This window comes from Pteronotus mesoamericanus, unplaced genomic scaffold (genome assembly GCF_021234165.1).
Source record: "Pteronotus mesoamericanus isolate MK-2021 breed Mesoamerican mustached bat unplaced genomic scaffold, CSHL_Meso_final contig_226, whole genome shotgun sequence".
Lineage (NCBI taxonomy): Eukaryota > Metazoa > Chordata > Mammalia > Chiroptera > Mormoopidae > Pteronotus > Pteronotus mesoamericanus.
Genome location: NW_026555093.1, coordinates 230,256 through 253,477, shown reverse-complemented (window position 1 = coordinate 253,477; position 23,222 = coordinate 230,256). Strand labels below are relative to the sequence as shown.

Here is a 23,222-nt window from a genome sequence, read left to right as displayed (position 1 = left end):
GTGTATGGAGAAATATAAAGCAGGAAAGACAATTAGGAAGTTTGTCAGAGAGTGATACAATTTTAATAAAGGGTTCTCAGGAAAATCCTCATTGAGAAGGTGGTATTTGAATACCTCAAGGAGGTGCAAAACTTGTCATGAGACTATCTGGAGGGAAAGCATTCTGTGGAGAGAGAGCAGCAAAGAGAAAGCCCCAAGGTAGAAACACATCTGGCTTGTTCAAGAGCAAATGAGGCTCAGTTACAGTGACCAAGAAGAGATAATAGGAAATGTGAGCTCAGGGAAGTAAATAGGACATAATCTGACTTACAACAAAGCAAAATGTCTTTGGCTGCTCAGTGGAGAAGACTGAAGGGAGGTGAGAATGGAAGCAGAGAGGCAGAAATGATGGTAGTTTATGAGTACACCTTGTAGATAAAGTAGACCAGGCTTTTTCTCTGATAGGTAAGATGTGAGAGTTAAAAAAAAAAAAAGTCAGAAATGACACCACGGGTTTTGGATTGAACAACTGAAATAATATCCACCAATTGAGTTAGGGAAATCTGAAGGGGCTTGTAGTTTAGAAAGGAATGTCGGGTGTCTGACTGATAGAGCATAATAAATTTTTGTTTTGTGCTATTCTGCTTTTTGGCGGGTGAATGCATTTTACTTCAGAAACTGACTATGTTCAGGATTCAATAGTGTCAACTGGTGAATTATTTTTGTGCTCATGACAGGTAAGAAGTTTTTTGCTATAAAATCTAACCCACCATTTTCTAACTTTTCAGACAAAGCTATCTTGGAAAGAGCCAAGAAAAAAACCCATTTCCCTTTGGCTGAGCGAGTGCAGCTCAGTGGCCCTCAGGGGAACCCATGGAACCCCAGAGGCTGCTGAGCATTGGATTTCTGCTATGCTCTCTGACTTGCCTCTTGTTGGAAACTGTAGTTTCCTGTGTGTCACCTTTATCTGCTGTTGAAATTCAAGACAAAGCAGGATTGAAACCACGCTCAAGGGGTGTGTTTGCTGTTAGAATAAATGTTCCTATCTTCCAAAGACATAGCACGCATGTCTCAGGTCAGGAAAAATTTATTTTGTGTTTAAAAATAGAACTGGTTGGTGTGGTTCAGTGGATTGAGTGCCAGCCTGAGAACCAAAGGGTCATTGGTTCGATTCCCAGTCAGGGCACATGTCTAGGCTGTGGGCCAGGTCTCCAGTAGGGGGAGCATGAGAGGCAACTGCACGTGGATGTTTCTCTCCCTCACTTTTTCCCTCCCTTCCCCTCTCTCTAAAAATAAATATAAAAAAAATTAAAAAATAATAATGCTCACAAGAAAGCAAACAATTAGGGTATGGTTCAGTTTAGTTCAACAAGCACTAATAACGTGAATTACAAGTTCACAGGTGGACCACCAAAGCCATAGATGTCAATCTCCCACGGAATATAACAATTACTCTTCCAAGGCAAAAGGATAATTAAAGTTGTTTTGGTGGAGGAGTCAGGGAACAATTGACAAAGGAAGTGAATTTAAGGGAAACCTGATGACCCACTGATCCGGATTAGGTGCTCCCAAAGCCCAGCTTCCAACACGCACACACCTGCTGATCAGATCCTTTCCAGAGGTCCAGCTCTGGAAACTGTCTTGCTGGTGAGCAGTGAGCCCTCTTGACTCCACATCAGAGACACTTTTGTTTTCCCTACCTCTTTCCTTATGGTTAAATCACAGTACCTACTCCTTCCTTTCCCACTTCCTAAAGAAAACAGCCAGTCTTTTGAGCCTTACCTTAACTGGCAGACTCCCTCTAAAGTTTCTTCTGCCAGTTGCCCTGGCACGTTCCCACTCAGGATGCTCCTGGGGCTGGTGGCCTTCACTTTTATCTTCATGGGACATTTGCTACCTTCAGTCTCCTGCAGAACTCCCAAACATAATCTAGGCAACAACACATTAGTTATTAATTTATGCTCCTCTTTCAGAAAGTACCCCATTTATTCACCAAGACCTCAAATAAGCTCTTAAGTTATCTAGGGCAGAGCTTATTGTTCCTATTTGACTCATGAGAAGGCAAAGATTATATCCATCTGAGGATACCTTTTATAAAAAAAAATGTGTACTCCTTGAACATTATAGAGGCAACGTAGCAAAATAGATAAGAATACAGGCGCTGGGCAACTGTAAGAGCATTATATCTAGGACAGCTATTTGAATTTGAACCAGGGTTGAAATCCCAGCCTCATAACTTACTTGACCTCTCCTAATAAAACTCTATGCTCTTTCTGCAGAAAACCACAGGACCTGGCAGAGCAACTTCAGGGATTACTTGTGGGATCTCATCAAAAACTCCATACCTCCAGCAGCCATTTTTGCTTTTCTTATCAGCACAACACTAATGGGGACCCTCTGCTGCCTCACGTAAGCTCTTGTGGGATGAGGAAAGGGGAGGAGAGAGGGAACCTGAGGAATAGACAGGAAAACTCAAGTTCCACACCAGCCTTCACAATGGTAATTAGGGAAAATTTTAAGGAAAGTGATTCAGCGACCAAAATCTGAAAGGCTATGCAACCGTCTTTTAAAACATCTGCTCTACTTTCCTTTTTTCCTTCAACCTGCTCTGTCCATTACCAATGACTTACAGGTGACATTTAATAACCAGTATTTGCAACTGCTCATTTTTTGTACAAACTTCATTAACTCCTAACTTTCCTTCCCTTTGGTTTACATGGTTTACATTTCCTATACATGGAAAATACATAATTAACTGTGTTTTCAACTCCCTGAAAATTTACCAAACTGTTTATCTATATCAGCAGTTTCCAACTATTGTGCCGTAAGAATTTTTATTTTTATTTTTTAAATTATATTTTAATGATTTTGCTGTTACATTTGTCCCAAGTTTTCCCCCTTTGCCCTCTTCTACCCAGAACCCCCCACTCCCTCAGGCAATGCCCCCACCATTGTTCATGTCCCTGGGTCATGTGTATAAGTTTCTTGGCTACTCCATTTCCTATACTGTACTTTCCTTCCCCATGGCTATTCTGTAACTACCTATTTCTACTCCTTAATCCCCTCACTTTTTCACCCATTCCCCACACCCCCTCCCACCTGGCAACCATCAAGCTGCTCTCCATATCCATGATTCTGTCTCTGTTCTTCTTGTTTGCTTAGTTTGTTTTTTAGATTCAGCTGATGATGGATATGTATTTTTTGCCATTTTATTGTTCATAGTTTTGATCTTCTTCTTTTTCTTAAATAAGTCCCTTTAACATTTCATTTAATACTGGTTTGGTGATGAAGAACTTCTTTAGTTTTTTCCTTGTCTGGGAAACTCTATCTGCCCTTCAATTCTAAATGATAGCTTTGCTGGGTAGAGCAATCTTGGCTGTGAGTATCTGGTTTTCATTACTTTAAATATTTTTTGCCAATGCCTGCAAAGTTGCTTTCGAGAAACCAGCTGACAGTTTTATGGGAACTCCTCTGTAGGTGACTAACTTATTTTCTCTTGCTGCTTTTAAGATTCTCTCTTTATCTTTAACCTCTGGTATTTTAATTATGATGTGTCTTGGAGTGGGCCTCTTTGCATCCATCTTGTTTGGGATTCTCTGTGCTTCCTGGACTTGTATGTGCATTTCCTTCACCAAATTAGGGAAGTTTTCTTTCATTATTCTTTCAAATAGATTTCCAATTTCTTGTTCTTTCTCTTCTCCTTCTGACACCGCTATGATGTGAATATTGGAACACTTGAAGTTATCCCAGAGGTTCCTTACACTATCCTCATTTATTTTTGGATTCTTTTTCTCCTTCTTGTTCTGATTGGTTGTTTTTTGCTTCCTTATGTTCCAAATCATGGATTTGCTTCTCTGCTTCATCCACTCTCCTGTTGTTTTCCTATAAATTGTTCTTTATTTAAATGAGTGAATCCTTCTTTTCTGACTGGATCTTTTTTGCTGTTAAGGTTCTCTCTAAGTGCCTTGAGCATCCTTATAACCAGTGTTTTGAACTCTGCAGCTGATAGATTGCTTAGCTCCTTTTTGTTTAGTTCTTTTTCTGGAGTTTTGATCTGTTCTTTCATTTGGGCCATGTTTCTTTGTCCCCTCATTTTGGCAACCTCCCTGTGTTTGTTTCTATGTATTTGGTAGAGTTGCTGTGATTCCGTGTCTTGGTAGTGTAGCCTAATATAGTAGGTGTCCTGTAGGGTCCAGGGGCACAGCCACCCCTATCACCAAAGCTGGGTACTTGAGGTGTGCCTTTTGTGTGGGTTGAGTACACCCTCCTCTTGTAGTTGAGTCTTGGTTGCTTTTGACAGGTCAAAGGGAGAGACTTACTTTCTCTCCCATCTGTGCCTCTCCTACCGGTCTCAATGGATGTGGTTTCTTTAATTCTGTAGTTGTCAGACTTCCTTTCAACCTGATTTCTGTCTGTTCTGAGTGATGGTTGTTCTATAGTTTAGTTGTAATTTTGATGTGGTTGTACAGGTGCAAGCCAGACTGCCTATGCCACCATTTTGACCAGAAGTACTGCAGAATTTTTAAAACATGCAATACCTGACTACTTAGTCAGGGGCACTGACCTCCTTTCCCCTAGATTGTCAAATAAAATATGACAACAGCTAACACAAGATGCCTGGTGTGAATGAATCAAAATTATACTTAATTTTTGGTCAGATTGGCAAAAATATATATTTTTTTTTTGGTGTGCCACAGGATTTTAGCGATTAGTTTATGTGTGACATGAGATGGAAAAGGCTGAAAATTGCTGATCTACATAAATCACATGAAGCCAAAGAGATTCCTGAAATAGTTAACAATATATTTAAGTATGGCTAGAAAAGGCTAAATTTCATTAATTCAGTCAGTACTTACCAAGAGAATACTACCTGACTGGCTCTGTCCTGGTTGCTAGAGAGACAGAGAAATAATTACACACTGGCAATCAGTGCTATGGTGGAACATAGTCCAACTGGGAGAACCCATAAAAGTGGGTGATGGGATTAAAGAAGGCTTTGAGTAGTAAAGGGCTATTCAAACTTTGCAATGTTATAAAGTAGCTGAGAGCAAAGATGAGATGAAGGATGTGGTGTCTCCACCTATGACTCCTAAGAATCTCAAAATGGTCACAGGATCAAGAACTGTGTCTAGGAAACAACCTTAGGTGTGCTTACTGGTACATAGAACTGATTGGAGCCAAATAGAAGTCAGCTAAGTTTTTGAGAGAAGGTTATTGCTAAAGAAACCATGGACAAAAACAAAATGAGCAATTGATTGTTTGAGCCTTAAAACAGTATTTGGACACAGGCTTTGAAGGCTCCTAGGAGAGCATGCTCCCCAACACTGGCTTCAGATGCAGTCACAGAGAATAATGGACAGGCAGGGGCTCCCAGAGGATGGGCAATAGGCCAGGGAGCTCCTCCTGTAAAGCAAAACCCTGGCCTAATCAATGTCTGCCCAGCAGGATTCTAGGATAATTAGAGAACAGTGACTGGTGAGTGTCTTCCATTCTTCCTGTTTCTATATGGGAATGTTTATGGTGATTATCCTCTTCCTGCACCAATCATCGTTTTGTATGGGGTGTGGAGATCAGGGGCAGATAATTTGTTTTAGTTCATAGGTCACTTAACCAAAAAAAGCTAGACCCAGATGTGAGACAGCAAACATCACCCAGATGCTCTGGACTTTGAGCTGGACATAGTAAGGAATGGATTGGAGTCTTGGAGAAATGCTATGCTACAAGCCAGGTGTTCTGGAAGCAGATAATGAGATAGGAGTTTGGTATGAAGGGTATTATCAGTGATCGATACCTGTGGAGGGTAGGGGAAGAAAGGGAGAAGTTAAACTACCTTGCAAGTTCAACAAAGCCTTCGTTGACCCCATCACAGCTGTCCTCACATTATCCTGAAATAGCTGTATCTTTATAACCACGTCTTGATTACTTAATGGATGTGGGAAGTACTGGCAGCTCTTGACAGCTGAGGCAAACCCTAACCGCTAGAGGCTGTGTGTTGAAAGCAGTCTCAGCAGCAAGGCCATTTCCAGGGGAATGTCGGTGTCATATTTTGTGTGCACTACAGGATGGCTGTGTTCCATGCATGGAAGGAAGAGTCAAACAGATACGAGGTGGTCAGTAAGAAAGATTCTGACAGAGACTGGCTATATGTTCACCGGTCCTGTTCCTTATACCCACACACAGAGGAAGACTGCATTTCTTAACTGAAGAAGCCAGGACTCAAGTTAGCATATATCTGATTCTCTATCTTTTAAGTCATTGTTACTCAAACTATGGCTGGCGGGCCAGCTGAATCAGAGACATTTGAAGTATTGGTTAAAATGCACATCCAGAAAGTCTTCTGTGAAGATAAAGCAGGCAACATGCCAAGAGAAATACTTCCTTCTTTGAAGTAGATGGCTCAACCTGGGTAGAAAATCCAGTAAGTCCTTGCTGGGAACAAACTGCCCAGTGAAATCAGGTCAGTGGGGAATAGAGGGCAGGCCAAAGGCAGCAAAACAAAACAAGACATTGATGAAAAATATAAAAGAAGATTTGAAATACAGGATCAAGAAAGCCAGCACTATTAAATAGAGATAAAGATTTTAATGAAAGTAAGATCAAAGAAAAAAAATGATAGATGCAGGAGACAATTTCTTTGTAAAAGAAAAGCAAAATAACATAACAGAAAAAAATACTTCAAGGTATAATTTTTAAACATTGCAGAAATAAAGGAAGATTTGAGTCTATAGTCATAAAGGGCACATCAAGTCACAGGAAAAATTGGCACTTGGCACATAACAGACTCTCAGTAATACTAGTTGATTTTTTTTATTACTGCATTTCAGAGCAAAGATCGCAAACAATTTTTCTGGGCCTCTTTATTCATCCTCTGTAGTCACCGATGCACCATTAGCTGCAGCTCTAATAAAGGCTTAAACCAGCTGCTGATTACCTGAGGAAATCAACATGGAAGCCTCTTGGCACTCCAGTGGCAATCAGGGGGACTGGCACTACCAAGTATGCAAAGATGCATGTATGAGGAATTTTTAGTACTGTTTATAATAGTAAGAAAATAGAAACAATTAAATGTCCATTGATTGGTTAAAGAAAGCATTGAACATTCTTCATACAATGAGTACTATACAGTAACCAAAGCATTGTTGTAGAAGGATAATTACATGGAATCATACTCATGAAACATTGTTAAGTAGAAAAAATCAGATAATAACAGAGTATATACAATTTAATCCAATTTGTTATTTAAAACTATATGTACAAGAGAAAAGCCTTTAAGGACCTTACCAAAATATTAGATATTGGTTATCTCCTTGTGGTAAGTGGTTTTAATTATTATTACTATTATTGTCATTTAATTTCATGTTTATTTTTATCTATCTGCACTTTCTAATCTTTCCACAGCAAACTGTATTGTTTGATTAGTACATTTTTAAAAATTTTTCCCTGTTATAAAGTAATTTTATTAAACTGATTTGGACATGCTGTAGGTCACATAATATTTTCTGAAGATAGCAATTATGGACTCTAAAGCTCAACACAAAATTAGTAGCTTCCAAAGTGTTAGTCATATTCCCCAGCAACAGCATGATAAAATAATTCAACTATGTAGAAATGTAGAAATATAGACCTCTAGGTCTAGCTGGAAACTTGGAAATCATTTAGCCTAATATCCTCATTTTGTGAGAAAACTAGACTCAAAGTTTAAGTGATTTGCTGAAGCTCACATATCTAATAGTAGCAAAGCTGGAAATCAAACCAATTTCTCCTAAAACTAAAATTCTACCAATATTTCGACTGGCTCCTTACCAACTAAGGTCTAGGGATCCTAATGCTTCCCACTACCGTGGCATGAGCTACAGTGAATGGTGGTGGGGTCCAGGCCTGGAAGGGGCTCTGGCAGTGACCAGGCGGCCCTCCCTCGGGCAAGAGGAGGGCATGAGCAAGAAGGGCCTCCCCAGGGCATGCTCCTGTATCTGGAGTCACAGTGACCCATGAACTCCAGGTCACAGCCCACCCACGAAATCATGTGCTCCTTTTAAATCTCCTCCATGCGCTGAGGTTTTCGTTACACAAAACCCCTTCTAGTCAAACAGGAGAGAATTAAAATGTGAGAAACTCAAGCTTCATTTCAGTTTTTCCATGACTATTCTGGACGGTTCGTTTTCCAACCTCTATGACAGCTGACAGACACCATGGACATGGTCACCCGTTTCAGAGCTTCAGAGATCCATAATGTCCCCAAGACTTCCTGAGCAAAAGCAATGTATAAACTCTCATGAGAATTTGAAGATGTGAGCTCCAATTGAAGGCTTTGCCACACTCATAACATTTATAGGGCTTTTCTATGGTGTGGATTTTCTTATGTCTGTTAAGTTTTGTTGTGGTACTAAAATCCTTATTGCAATCACATCACATTTGTAGACTTTCTCTCATGTGTGGTCTCTACAATGGATGTGAAGTTCTGATATATGAAAGAAACCCTTGTCACACTTGTCACACTTAAGAGGCTTCTCAGCTGTGTGAATTTTCTGATGCATAAAATGGTCAGCTCTCTCAGAGAAAAATTCCCTATACATGGGGCACTTGTAGATCATTTTTCCTAGTTGGAATCGTGACTTAGAGGAGAAATTCTTTACGACTATTACAGGTTCCGGGGCAGCTGAGGCATCGAGTCTCTTAGGTTGTCATTCTCGTAGTCTATTTCAGGCTTGCTCCCTCCGGGAGGTTCACAGCTGGCCTAAGGTTTTCCCTGACTGTCTTTCTATGGAAGGTGTCTTCCTGCATAGTGTTCCTCACTCAAGTACTGCTATTGATTATAAAGTGACATTCACTCCCACATGAAACCTGCAGCTCATTAACACAGAGCCTTCTTTTAGGCCCTGAGATGTCAGCATTCCCAGGGACTCCCGAGGTGCGAGCCTTCGCGTTTTTAAGCCCCGGAACCCTCCTCTGTGGAGCGGCCTCATTCTCCTCGCTTGTAGACAAAGGACTGCACAGAGTCCCTTGCAGTAGAAGGCAAGATGCTGAGTGTGGGTCTCAGTCCCCTGAAGGCTCCCCTTGAAGAGTCAGGGTGACATTCTGCCTCCTATATGTCAGTCAGGAGCCGGCCCCGGAAGCACGCTCACGGCCCAGGTGTGAGGCTCCAACCTTCTGAGGGTACCCTGCGGAGGCAGCACCCCCCCCCCCGCCCGTCTCCTTTTCTGGTCTTGAGAAAGCACTTCTTGTCTTCCAGAGAGAGGTGTCCTTGGGTTTGCAGGTCACAGTGTCAGGAGTCAAGGCCCCCAAGACATCCTAGCTGAAGAGGCAGAGGCAGGGTCCACAATGGCTGGAGGGCTACAGAAGCCTTCGGATCCTGACTGAGAATCGCCCGGGCGGTGGTCCCACAATGGTGGCGTCCAGCGGCTGCTGCGTTCGGCGCCGGCGCCGGGAGCCCCTGGGGCCCCTCATCAACTGCGCAGGATGCCTGACGGGCTCGGGGTGAGGGGGGGACGCGAGGCGCCTCCAAGTGAGGGGTTGAAAAGCCCCAGGCCGCGGGCTCCGTGCACCCACCCTCCTTCTCCTCTAGGGACACCTCACAGGTGATGAGTACATTTTTAAAAAGACACTTTTAAAAGCAAAAGCAAAGCCCTGCCCTGTGTGACAGGGTTGGAGCATCGTCCCATAAACCAAAAGGTCGTGGATTCGATTCTCAGTCAGGGTATGTGCCTGGGTGGCGGTTCCGTCCCTGGTCAGGGCACCTCCAAGAGGCAACCGATAGATGTTTCTCTCTCACATCATGTTTCTCTTCCTCTTTCTCTGCCTCCCTTCCCCTCTTTCTAAAATCAATAAACATGTCCTCAGGTGAGGATTAAAAGAGAAGAAGAAAAACTATCTGACCATACTTCTATCTCTACTTCAAATCCCATCTGTACCAGAAACACATTCTTACCCATTTTCTCAAGTCATCAAAGCATTTTGTTCATATAAAAGCATGAAGTTTATAGAGAAGAAGCTGTCTAAAATTCTTGGAATAGGCGATGTAATGACAAAGTAACAGTGCAGACCAGGAGAGTGTATAGGAATTTAAACTTTGTTCAGCACTCATTATTTTCTCTTCCTTTCCCAGTATTCTTGTAGGTGAACCAGTCCGGTGAAGTACTAGAAGATTCAATTGGCCAAGCATAGATTAGTTTGATGGATTCCAAGACAGTAGAAAATGTGCTTACAATAAAGAAGTATCCATTAATTAAAATTAAATTGCCTTTATCTGAAACTATTGTTGCCTTATTTTCTCTTTTAAAACATGCAATCGAAACATGGGAATAGTTTTATTACTGTTTTGATTATAAAAGTATACATACTTGTTGCAAAATTTTTTCATAAAAAAACAGAAAGAAGAAAGAGTACCAGTAATCATAGAGGCCAGACATAAACATTGTTAACATTTTGGTGTATCTCCTTTCAAACTTTTCTATGCTTATAGTTCCCCAAAATCTGTTCTATGAAACAGTACTCCTGTTTGAATAAATGTTATGAGACAATAGGGTCTCTATGGTCAATTGAGTTTTGAGAGATGTTGGATTAAAAAAAATTTAAGCATAATTTTTATTTGAATTTATTGGGGTGACTGGTTCATAAAATTATATGGGTTTCAGGTGTACAATTCTACAATACATCATCTGCATATTGTAGTGTGTGTTCACATACCCAAGTCAAATCTCCTTCCGTCATCATTTATCCCCCCATACCCTCTTCTCCCTTCCCCACCCTCCTTTCCCTCTGGTAATCACCATGCTGTTGTCTGTGTCTATGAGGTTTGTTTTGTTTTGTTTTGTTTTTTGCTTAATCCCTTCATTTTTTTCACCCAGGCCGCAACACCCCTCCCCTCTGACAGCTGTCAGTCCGTTCTCTGTATCTGTGAGTCTGTTTCTATTTTGTTTATTTCTTTGTTCTAGGACCTCTAAGAGCCTTTAAAGACTAATAGGAATCTCCAGGAGAAGACATAATATGCAGAATTTCCAAAACAAATTTGAACACGGGATTGAGAAATGTTGATGCACACAGAGTCACAGAAACTCATTCACATAGATGCATTTACTTTTACCAAATAACATATAATGCATCCTCTTTTGTGGCTTACTTTTTTCTTCACTATGACATATCATGGATACATTTCCATGTTGGTAAATATATGCCTACATAATTTTAAGTGTTACACAGCATTCCTTGCAGTGGATATGACATAAGTCATTTAACCACTCCTCATATAATACTAATTACAGCCATGCACCACATAATGATGTTTCTGTCAATGACAGACAACATATATGACAGTGGGCCTGTAAGATTATAAAGGACCTGACAGGTTCCTGTCCCCTAGTGACATGGTAGCTGTCCTAACACCCTAGCACAATGCATTACTCATGTGTTTGTGGTGATGCTAGTGTAAACAAAGTTACTATGCTGCCAGTTGTGTAAAAGTATAGTATATACCATTATGAACAGTACATAATATTTGTTAAAAAACAACCATGTAACTGGTTTATGTGTTTCTTATACTATAAATTTTATCATTACTTTTTAAAATTGTATTTTATTGATTTTGCTATTACAGCGGTCCTGATTATTCCCCCTTTACCCTCTTTACCCAGCACCCGCCACTCCCTCAGGCAATGCCCCCACCATTGTTCATGTCCATGGGTTAACATATTAGTTCTTTGGCTACTCCATTTCTCATACTGTACTGTGCCTCCCCATGGCTATTCTGTAAATACCTATTTGTACTTCTTAATCCCCTCACCTCTCACCCACACCCCCTCCCATCTGGCAACCATCAAACTACTCTCCACGTCCATGATTCTGTCTCTATTCTTCTTGTTTGCTTAGTTTGTTTTTTAGATTCAGCTGTTGATGGATATGTATTTTTTGCCATTTTATTGTTCATAGTTTTGATCTTGTTTTTCTTAAATAAGTAACTTTAACATTTCATGTAATACTGGTTTGGTGATGATGAACTCCTTTAGTTTTTTGGGTTTTTTTCTTGTCTGGGAAGGTCTTTATCTGCCCTTCAATTCTAAATGATAACTTTGCTGGGTAGAGCAATCCTGGCTGTAAGTATCTGGTTTTCATGACTTTAACTATTTCTTGCCAATGCCTGCAAAGTTACTTTTGAGAAATCAGCTGACAGTCTTATGGGAACTCCCTTGTAGGTAACTAACTTCTTTTCTCTTGCTGCTTTTAAGATTCTCTCTTTAAAAAGTGGTGGTGAGAACATGGAGACAACTGTACTTAAAAAACAAAAAAAAATTAATAAAATAAATAATAAAAAAGGAAAAACTAAGAGTCTCTTTATCTTTAACCTCTGGCATTTTAATTATGATGTGTCTTGGAGAGGGCCTCTTTGCATCCATCTTGTTTGGGACTCTCTATGCTTCCTAGACTTGTATGTCTATTTCCTTCACCAAATTAGGGAAGTTTTCTTTCATTATTTTTTCAACTGGATTACCAATTTCTTGTTCTTTCTCTTCTCCTTCTGGCACCCCTATGATGTGAATGCTGGAACGCTTGAAGTTGTCCCAGAGGCTGCTTACACTATCCTCATTTATTTTTGGATTATTTTTCTCCTTGTTGTTCTGATTGGTTGTTTTTTGCTTCCTTATGTTCCAAATCATGGATTTGCTTCTCTGCTTCATCCACTATAAATTGTTCTTTATTTAAATGAGTGAATCCTTCTTTTCTGACTGGATCTTTTTTATGCTATTGAGGTTCTCTCTAAGTTCCTTGAGCATCCTTATAACCAGTGTTTTGAACTCTGCACCTGATAGATTGCTTAGCTCCCTTTTGTTTAGTTCTTTTTCTGGAGTTTTGATCTGTTCTTTCATTTGGGCCATGTTTCTTTGTCCCCTCATTTTGGCAACCTCTCTGTGTTTGTTTCTATATATTTGGTAGGGTTGCTGTGACTCCGTGTCTTGGTAGTGTAGCCTAATATAGTAGGTGTCCTGTAGGGTCCAGGGGCACAGCCTCCCCTATCACCAAAGCTGGGTACTCGAGGTGTGCCTTTTGTGTGGGTTGTGTACACCCTCCTCTTGTAGTTGAGTCTTGGTTGCTGTTAACAGGTCAAAGGGAGAGACTTACTCAGGCCACTCAGCTGCAAGGATTGGCTGTGACCACTTTCCACCAACTTCTGCCCTCCGTGGAGGATCAGCTGTGTGAGAGCAGGGTGGTGGTGCTCCGATATGGTCTGTAGCTGTCCACTGGGTCTGGAAACTGGGTTTCCTGGGTGGCGCAGGTTGAGGTCAGCCCCCACCTGTGTTTTGCCCAGAACCATCCTGCCTGAGCTATAAAGCAATCTGAGATGGCTGCTACTTGTGCTGGGCTTGGAGATTCCTAGGTAAAGCCAAGCTGTGAATCTAGGCTGGCTGTTGGTAGTGCCAGGCCTGGGGCTCACTGAGGCTGGCTGTTGCTTGTTTGAGAGGATTGAAGAAGCTGTGAAGCAGGAGCCAAGATCAGCCATTCATATGGAAAAGCAGCTTGGGTGGTTGTGTAGGATGGAGTCTCTGGGAGTCTCCAAGATAGTCAAACAGTGTCAGCTAGTTTGATGGAGTCTCAGAGATGGCACCAGAGATTGCCAGTTTACCAGCTCAGCCTGGATAGATGTGGTTTCTTTATATCATTACTTTTGTGTATAGTCTTTCTACTTTTAAATAAGTTTTCTGTAAAACAGTATGCTGTCCTATGCCAGCATCAGGCTTATACATCTTGTCTTTTGATTGCATCATTTTTCTTGTGCTTGATTTAATCTCATGTTGTTTTGTACTGTAGCGTGCTATGCAGGCTTGTACCCTAGAAGCAATAGGCTATACCATGCAACCTAGGTGTGTAGTAGGCTGTACCATATTGGTTTGTGTACATGTATTCTATGACGTTTGCATAACAGTGCACTCACCTAAAGACACATTTCTCAGAAATATCCTCATTCTTCAGCAGTGTGTGACTGTGTTAAAGGTGGCTCCACTGTTTCACTATTATAAATATAATGCAGGTAATAGTTTTATAAATTATTAATTTGTTTTTCCCCTTTGCTTTTCTGCATTTGAAATCGTTCACTCAGTGGACACTTAATTGAACACCTACTGTGAGCCACTGTGGTAGTGGAAGGATTCAGATTATTCAAACAGCAACGACAAGTGTTCCACACAGAATGTGCAACAGGGCACTGGTGCTGGGACAAGAGCACTCCTGGCATGTTCAAGTAGCAGCCAAGAAACCAGAGTCAGCAAGGGGCGATTACTTCCTTGTGGGCCATTGAAAGAATTTAGGCTCTTCCTGGGGGCAATAAGGGAACCAACAGAAGGTTTGGAGCAGAGAAAGGACATAATTTGATAGCTGTTTTTAAAGGATCATCTCAGCTGCCATGTTGAGAATATAGGGAAGCAAGGAAAGAAGCAGGGAGACCAGTGGAGAGGCTTTACCAAAATCCAGATGAGAGACAGCTTTGTTTGGACTCAGATGGGGAACAACAGAGTTATAGGAAGTGTCAGATTCTGAAGATATTGTGAAGGAAGAGCTGGCAGAATTTATGAGGTGCATGAGATGTAGGGAAAAATAAGGCTTCAAGGTTGCCTCCCAGGCTTTTGGCTTGAGGAAATAAAAGGATGAAGTTGTCATGTATTGGGCTGATAAACTACAGGAAATTGGGAATTTACTACATGGAAAATGAAAAGAGAAATAAAGACTGAAGTCATATTATAAATGATACTGAGGTCAGATCCAGCCAGCTGCCAGTCACTTGGCTTGTTCTGTGGCAAAGTGAACTTGGTTAAGGCTACACTGAAGCTAGGTAGGAGGCCTGTCAGAGGCTATTGAGAGCATTGCTCAAACCAAAAGACCATGGGCTGCCTTAAAGGCCAAGTGGGGTGGGAGGGACAGGAGGAAAAGCGACATCCTTGCGGACACCAGTGAGTGCCAGTTCACGCTTGCAAGCTGAGACAAGGGGGCCAACTTCTCTCCAAAGAACAGTAAAAGCCATATACCCTTTGTCTCATGCCCCCACATGTCAGGAGACCATCATTCTTATCAAACTTGAAATGACTGTTTAATTTATCACCTTATGCTGAGCTTTAAATGGGATTGGACATAAACTTCGATTTTTCCCCAAGATCCAGCAGGCAGGAGCTTGGGAATTCATAAGTTACAACAGAACAGAAAAGCTGCATTTTTTCTGAACATCCAAATTTCAGTGTTAGTAACATTTGGGGCTTTGCTACACAAGCAACAATTCGATGAGCATCCTTACACACATGGTTATAGGTAAATATCTTGTCTGAGTTCCTTAAGTTGCAGAAAGTGGAATTGTTATATTATAGGCTATGACCATTTTATGTTTTTTATTTTGTTCCACATATGGTTGTATCAATTTACACTTCAAGCTCACAGCCCTCCCTCCTCCTACTGTCCTGAACATCGTGTTATTTCCTTGGTTTTCTTTATATTTTTGCCTATTATGTTTGGCAATATATATTTAATTTTGCTTGCATTTTTTAAATTCTTGAGGTATCCCTAGGCTTGATGCTCCAAAATTTTTAAACTTCTTTGTTGAAAGATAAGGTACCTACAGAGAAGAGCACAGATCATCAGCCTTCAGCTGTAAGAATTACCACAAAGTAAACAAATTCGTTATCCTCCCCACCCTTAATGTGACCTCTGACCTGTCTTCCAACACAACAGCCTTGCCTGTTTTTAAACGTCATAAAAACTGTCATGTACATGTATTCTTCTGTGATTTTCTCCTTTTACTTGCTTTATGTTTTAAGATCCATCTATATAGATGCTTGCAGTAGTCGTTAGCCCATTTTCATCCATTCTGTATAACATCTTATTGTGTGAAAAGAGCCCTCTCTACTTATTTAGACCATCAACTGTAGAAGGACATTTGGATTGTTTCTTAGGTTTTTTTCTATTCTAAATGAAGCTTCTATAAATATTATTGCAGGTCTTATAGTGTACCGTATGCAAGAATTTCTCTCAAGAATACACCCTGTGATTAACTTGCTGAGTCAAAAAGTAAGTGCACACTTTACTTCATTATACAATGCCAGATTTCCAAAGTGATTGCACCAATTCATACTCCTACTATCAGTTGGAATGTAATGTTCTCATTATCCCATATCCTTGAGAAAATGCAATATCATCAGTCTTTTAATTTTTTGCCAATTTGCATTTCCCTGACAACTGATGAGATTAAAGATCTTTCTCATGTATTTATGGATCATTTGTCTTTCTCTTTTATAAAATTCCTGTTAATGAATTTTGCCCGTTTTTCTGAATTGTAGTCTCATTTATTCCTTATTAATCAGTAAGAATTCTTTATATATTCTGTATACTAATGTTTTGTGGGCTATAACTATGGAAAGTATCTTCTCCCAGTTTGAGGATTGTATTTTCACTCAATATGATGTATTTTGATGAGTGGAAGTACTTGATTTAATGTAGCCAAATTTGGCAATCACTTTTATCTGTTAGTGCTTTTGTTGTCTGTTTAAGGATTTTTTTCTACCCCAAAGTCAAAAAAGAAGTCTCCTATGTTGTCTTCTCTGTTTATGTGTTTCGTTGTTTATGCTCTTACAGTTGTTCCAATTATGTCCCCTTTCACTCCCTCTAACCAGCCTACCCCCCACTTCCATAGTCAATCCCTACCCTGTTGTCCATGTCCATAGGTCCTTTATACATGTTCCTTGACTAATCCCTTCACCTTCTTTCAGTCAGTCCCCACCTCCCACCACCCCTCCTATATTGTCTTCTAAAAGCTTTGTAGTTTTGCCTTTCATATTTAGGTCCTTAAGCCACTTTGAATTAATTTTTGTATGGTATAACGTAGAGTCCAGTTGTATTTTTTATTGGGATGGCCAAGAAGTTTGTTCAGTTTTTTTTTTCCATAAAATAAAAGACACATTTTTCATTTTTACCAATAACTTTATTGATCTGGATATTTTGAGTATGTTGGCTATCTCCCATGTGGTATAACATTGATGGTTCTCTATTACTGTCTCGATTTGACTGCTATCAACTTCAACTGGCCTACCCGACTGTGGAGCATCATCCACCGAGAAGTCTCCAGCACAAAACTTTAAAACTTTGCAAACCACTTTTAACACATTTAATCAGTCACAGCACCCTCTCCACACACTGCACAAATCTTTTTTCTTTTTTGTGTTTCAGTTACATTTTTACCTTTCTTGAAAAAAAAGCATAATATGCAGGAAATGTTGCTTATTTTCTTCCGTCTTCAATATTAAAATGGCTACACAAAAATTCACCAATTTCGATGTTTTTTTAAATGCACGCTGATATGACAGCTGTCACAATACAATCTAACAAAATTGTTTTTGAGTGAAGTTAAAGACAACTAAGTGCTACTAGAGCCATCTTACAGAAAAAAAAACCACACAAACTTCTTGGCCAAACCAATGATATTCTGAGAAGCTATCTTTTCACTTATGAACTTTGAACTGAACTTCTGTGCCTACAGGCAGTTCTAGGAGTTGAAAAAAGCAGACACTTGCAATAAATTCCAAGGAGCAATAAATTCCAAGGAACAAAATCAGATTCTGAGCAAGAGTGCCCTAAACTGGAAGTGGTTGACCAGGAAAAAGCATGAGAATGTTGAAAAAAGACTACTATCTTCCAAGTCAGACAACTTGCTTTCCCAGTACTATTCTACCCTGGCTTTGCCTCAGTAAAAATTTTCTCTAAATTTTGTTCAAGAAGTCACCCTCTCTGAACTTCTTCCTACTGCAGTTGTTTACATAAAATGTTTGCCTTCACCTCTAACCAGCCTGTTTCTGTTTTGATAATATGGCTCCCCAATATGCCCAGTACCACTTAGTGCAAGTTTCTCTTTTCCCTACTGTTCTGCAATGCCACCTGTCATGTTACCAAGGGTCTAAGTGTGCATAAATCTGCTCCTAGTCTCTCTTCCCTTCCACCGGTCTATTTGTCCACACTCTCTTAATTACCATAGCTTTATTACAGGTCTTGCTATCTGGAAAGCAGGTCTCTCCACCTCGTTCTTCTGGAAGGCTTTGGCTATTCTTGTTGTTTACAACTCCACACATATTTTAAAATTAGATGGTCAAGTTTCACAAAACACATTTGTTGAAAATTTTATTGGAATTGCATCGAATCTACAGGCCGTTTGGGGAAAACTGACATTTTCATAAACCCGAGTCTTTCAAACCACAAACATGACCTATCTCTCCATTTGTTTAGCTTTTCTTTAATGGATTCTAATAGAGTTTTATAATTCTTTTCATACAGTCTATTCAGACAGATTTATTCCTAGGTATTTTATCATTTTAGATGTAATGAATGGTATTTTTTAAAAATATATTTTTGTGTGTTGCTGGTGTACCGAAATGCAATTGATTTCTGCATAATGACTATAGCCAGCAACCTTACTAATAGTGCTTATAATTTTAATAATTTATCTGTAGGTTTTTTTTTAATATTCTACAAAGACAATAAGTATCTGCAGATAATAACAATTTTGTTTCTTCTTTCCCAACCTTTATACCTTTATACTTTTATTTTACCTTACTGTGCTGGATAGAACTTACAATGCATATGAAAAAAAAGGTGGTTATAGAGGCATTCTTGTCTTGTTCAAAATCTTAAAGGAAATGCATTCAGCTTTCACCACCAAGATATTTGTTGTAGATTTTTTTACAAACAGCTTTTAAAAATCAGATTAAAGGTCCTTCCTTCTATGCCCAGTTTGTTAAAAGTATTTTTTCTACTACCATGAATAGATATTGAATTACACTGAATATTTTTTACCTACTGATATAATAGGATTCGTCTCATTAATAAGTTAATGTGGTAAATTGGGCTAATACATTTTCTAATGTTAAGCTAATCTCGAATTCCAATATCTGAAGTTTTTGGTCCTATTTGGTTATCTGTAGTTTCTACTGGATCTCACCTGTGGGGCCTTGTTTCCTTGTTCATATGTAGTGATTTTTTTTTAAATGTAGACTGCACATTTTATTGACAAATATGTGTAGAAATGAAGGCTTGGTGTTAGTGAAGACTTCTTCAGAAAGTTTTTGTGTTTCTGTTAAGTGTCTTGGGGTTCTGCCAGTCAAGAAATAAAGTAAAGTTAAATTGTCCACTTAAGGTTTGTTCAGGCCACCCCAGCAGTGTGACTTTGGGCTACCAACCAGTGCAAGGACCAATCTATACTTATAAAGTCTCAAGGGAGATGATTTTTAGCCCCTTGTGGTAGATTCCATTAGTAGTCCTTCAGAAAATAGGCTAATGGTGCCAAGGGCTGGGGCAGGGGGATTGGGGAATGACTGACGCAGGGTATGGGGTTTCCTTTAGGGGTGTTAAAAATGTTCGGAAATTAGATAGTCGTGATTGTTGTACAACTTTGTGACTATACTAAAAAACACCTGAATTGTTAGATTTAAATGGGTGGATTTTATGGAAAGAGAGAAGACATAAACTATTTCTTTTAAGTATTGATATCAATAACTATAGTTACTTAACATATAACAATGGGAAAGTTGGACCCAATTTATACTCCTCAAACTCAGTCTGAATAGATTCGTGGAGGCTCTGACTTCTACCACTTCTGGACTCAGCACTGAACTGTGGCATGTGGGATCTGACTCCCTAGTGACAGTCAGAACCAAGGTAACACAACTTAGGGGTATGGGGAAATTAACACCCATTCAGGTAAACTCTGACCAGTGAGAAAGATGAGGTCAAAACCTGCTGGTAGGTCAATTCCTTTCCCTTCCATGAAAGTTATGCTTCAGGTATTGTTTTCCTATGAACCCAGACACCAATCTTTCAGCTATAAAAGTTTGTGTTAGACCAGTCCTCAAAGGAGGCCTGCTTCATGGGGAGATGGGGGAAATGAAGAATGGTTTGCCTCGGGAGGAGCAAGGCAATGTGTACTACCAGTTATCTTGCTGGACAGACAAGGCAACTCTGGTTCTGAAATTTTCTATGTGCATAGAGAAAGGCTGAGGAGGTTACCAACCAAACTGGGGAAGGTTGTTTCCCCTGGGGAGTGGGAAGGAATGAAGGAAGGATTTTTCTCTATTATATGTACTTATGTATCTCTAATTTGTTTTCTTCTAATTTCAATAATATTTCATTGTGTTGGATTTGCAGCCAAGAAGGAGGTATAGGTAGGTACACTTTGCTTCCTTGCACAACCAAAAGAAGGATAACAACAAATCTAAAAACAAAAAATAATCAGAACTTCCAGAAAATCGAATTGTATGGAAGTGCAACAACAAAGGATGTAAAGAAACATTCACCCAGACTGGTAGGAGGGGTGGAGACGGGCAGCCAGGGCAGAAAGGATGCATGGCAAGGCAGCAGCTGGCTGACCAGGCGGTCCCACATTTGCATGCAGATAAACCAGGAGGAACAACTGGGGAGCAAGACAGACTGGGCAATCCAGGGTTCCAGTGCAGGAAAAGAAAACCTCAAAACCTTGGGCTGGAAAAACCTGTGGAGGCTGTGGCAGCAGGAGAAGCTTCCAGCTTCACAGGAAAGTTTGTTGGAGAGACCCAGGGACCCACCCACCAGGGAATCAGCACTAGAAGGGCTCAATTTGCTTGTGGGTAGTGGGCAAAGTAAGTAAAAGCTGGTCAAGAACTTAGCAAGCAGCATTGTTCCCTCTCGGACCCTTCCCCCACCTACAGCATCACAATGCAGTAACCTGGGTTGCCCAGCCCTGGTGAATACCTAAGGCTCTGCCCCTCCCAACATAATAGGCACACCAAGACAGAGAAACATGGCCCAAATGAAAAAACTGATCAAAGCTCCAAAAATAGAACTAAGCAATGAACAGAGAGCCAACCCATCAGATGCACAGTTCAAAACAGAGGTAATCAGGATGCTCACAGAAATGGTGGAGTATGGTCGCAAAATGGAGGGAAAAGTGAAGGCTATGCAAAGTAAAATAAAGAAAAAATTTACAGGGAACCAACAGTGAAGGGAAGAAAACCGGGACTCAGATCAACAATTGGGAGCAGAAGGAAGAAATAAACATTCAAACAGAACAGAATGAAGAAACAAGAATTCAAAAAAATGAGGAGAGGCTTAGGAACCTCTGGGACAACTTTAAACGTTCCAATATCTGAATTATAGGGGCACCAGAAGGAGAAGAGGAAGACCAAGAAATTGAAATCATATTTTAACAAATAATGAAGGAGAACCTCCCCAATCTGGCAAATGAAATAGACGTCCAGGAGATCCAGGAAGCTCAGAGAGCCCCAAACAAGTTGGACCCAAGGAAGCACACACCAAGGCACATCATAATTACATTCCCCAAGATTAAAGATAAGGAGAAACTCTTCAAAGCAGCAAGAGAAAAGGAGAGAGTTACCTACAAAGGAGTTCCCATAAGACTATCAGCTGATTTCTTGAAAGAAACCTTGCAGGCAAGAAGGGGCTGGCAAGAAGTATTCAAAGTCATGAAAGGCAAGGACCTACAACCTAGATTACTCTATCCAGCAAAGCTATCATTTAGAATGGAAGGGCAGATAAAGTGCTTCCCAGATGACGTAAAATTAAAGGAGTTCATCATCACCAAGCCCTTATTATATGAAATGTTAAAGGGACTTATCTAAGAAAAATAAAAAGATCAAAAACTATGAACAGTAAAATGACAACAAACTCACAACTATAAACAACTGAACATAAAAAACAAACAAAAACAAACTAAGCAAACAACTAGAACAGGAACAGAATCACAGAAATGGAGATCAGAGGGGAAGGGGAGGGGGGCAAATGAGGGAAAAGTTACAATAAGCAGCATAAATAGTAGGTACAAAATAGACAGGGGAGGTTAAGAATAGTATAGGAAATGGAGAAGCCAAAGAACTTATATGTACGACCCATGGACATGAACTAAGTGGGGGGGATGTTGGTGGGGAGGTGCAGGGAGGAGGGGAATAAAGGGGGAAAATGGGACAGCTGTAATAGCATAATCAATAAAATATATAAACATTTTTTAAAAGAAAAAAATATTACATTGTGTTAATATACCAAAGTTGATGGGCATTTGAGTTGTTCACAGGTTTTTGCTATTAACAAAAGTATATTTATGAACTTTAGTGTACATGCCCCCTGTTCTACATATTTAAGAATTTCTTGGAGGGTAGATGCGTGTTCAATTTTAAGAGATAATGGAGAACTGTTTTTCTGTTAAGTACCAATGTTTATTCCCACCAGCAATGTTCAAGAACTCATATGGATTCACATCCTCTCCAACAGTTGATATTGTTTGACCTTTCTATTGTTGATAATTGAATGGGTGTACTGTAATATTTTATTGTAGTCTTGATTTACATTTCCCTTATCACTAATGAGGTAAAATATCTTTTTATATGCTCACTGGCCATATGTGTTTCCCCATCTATGAAATTTTTTTACCCATTTCTCTACTGTACTCTTTGATTCACACATATGACCAATGAGTATATGAACAGATATTCTACCTCATACACATATATTCATAATAGGAATCCTTTGTCACTTGTGTGTATTGAAAATACTTTTTCCCAATGCATACCTAGTCTTTTTTGCTTTTTATTTTTTCTTTATTTAAAAAGATTTTATTTATTTATTATTAGAGAGAGGGGAAGGGAGAGGAGAGAGGGAGAGAAATATCAATGCGAGAGAGAAACATCGATCGGTTGTGTCTCATATGTGACCCAACCAGGGACCTGGCCTGCAACCCAGGGATGTGCCCTGACAGGGAATGGAACCAGGAGACCTTTTGCTTTGCAGGATGATGCCCAACCCACTGAGCCACACCCGCCAGGGCTTTGATTTATCTTTGGATGAGTAAAATGTCAATGTTAACAAAGTCAAAGTTATCAATATTCTGTCTTATTATCAATTGTTTGCCTGCATTGTTTAATAAATCTTCTATTTCAAAGTCTAAAAGTCGTTTGCTGATGTTTTCTGTCAAGAACTTTAAAGTTGTGTTTATGACATCAAGTCCTTCATCCACCTGGAATAGATTGTCTGTGTGTGTGTGTGTGTGTGTGTGTGTGTGTGTGTGTGCGCGCGCGCGAGCATACGGCATAGAGGAGGGGTACAATTTCATCTCCTTCAGTATAAATAACCATTTTCCAGCTTCACTTAATGAAAAGTGCCTCTCTAATTACCTAAAATGCCACCTCTATCATATACTGCAGTTCTACACATGCAAAGGTATGTTTCTGTGGTCTCTCATCTAT

At 40.0% G+C, this 23,222-nt stretch overlaps 1 protein-coding gene across 1 annotated transcript; it reads left to right on the top strand.

Moving 5' to 3' along the window:
* Positions 1-852: 852 nt before the first annotated feature.
* Positions 853-10,109, top strand: SMIM9 (small integral membrane protein 9). Its single transcript, XM_054572251.1, has 3 exons — positions 853-994; positions 2,259-2,388; positions 10,082-10,109. Exons 1-3 carry the CDS (start codon positions 853-855, stop codon positions 10,107-10,109), a joined length of 300 nt encoding a protein of 99 aa, XP_054428226.1.
* Positions 10,110-23,222: the final 13,113 nt, after the last annotated feature.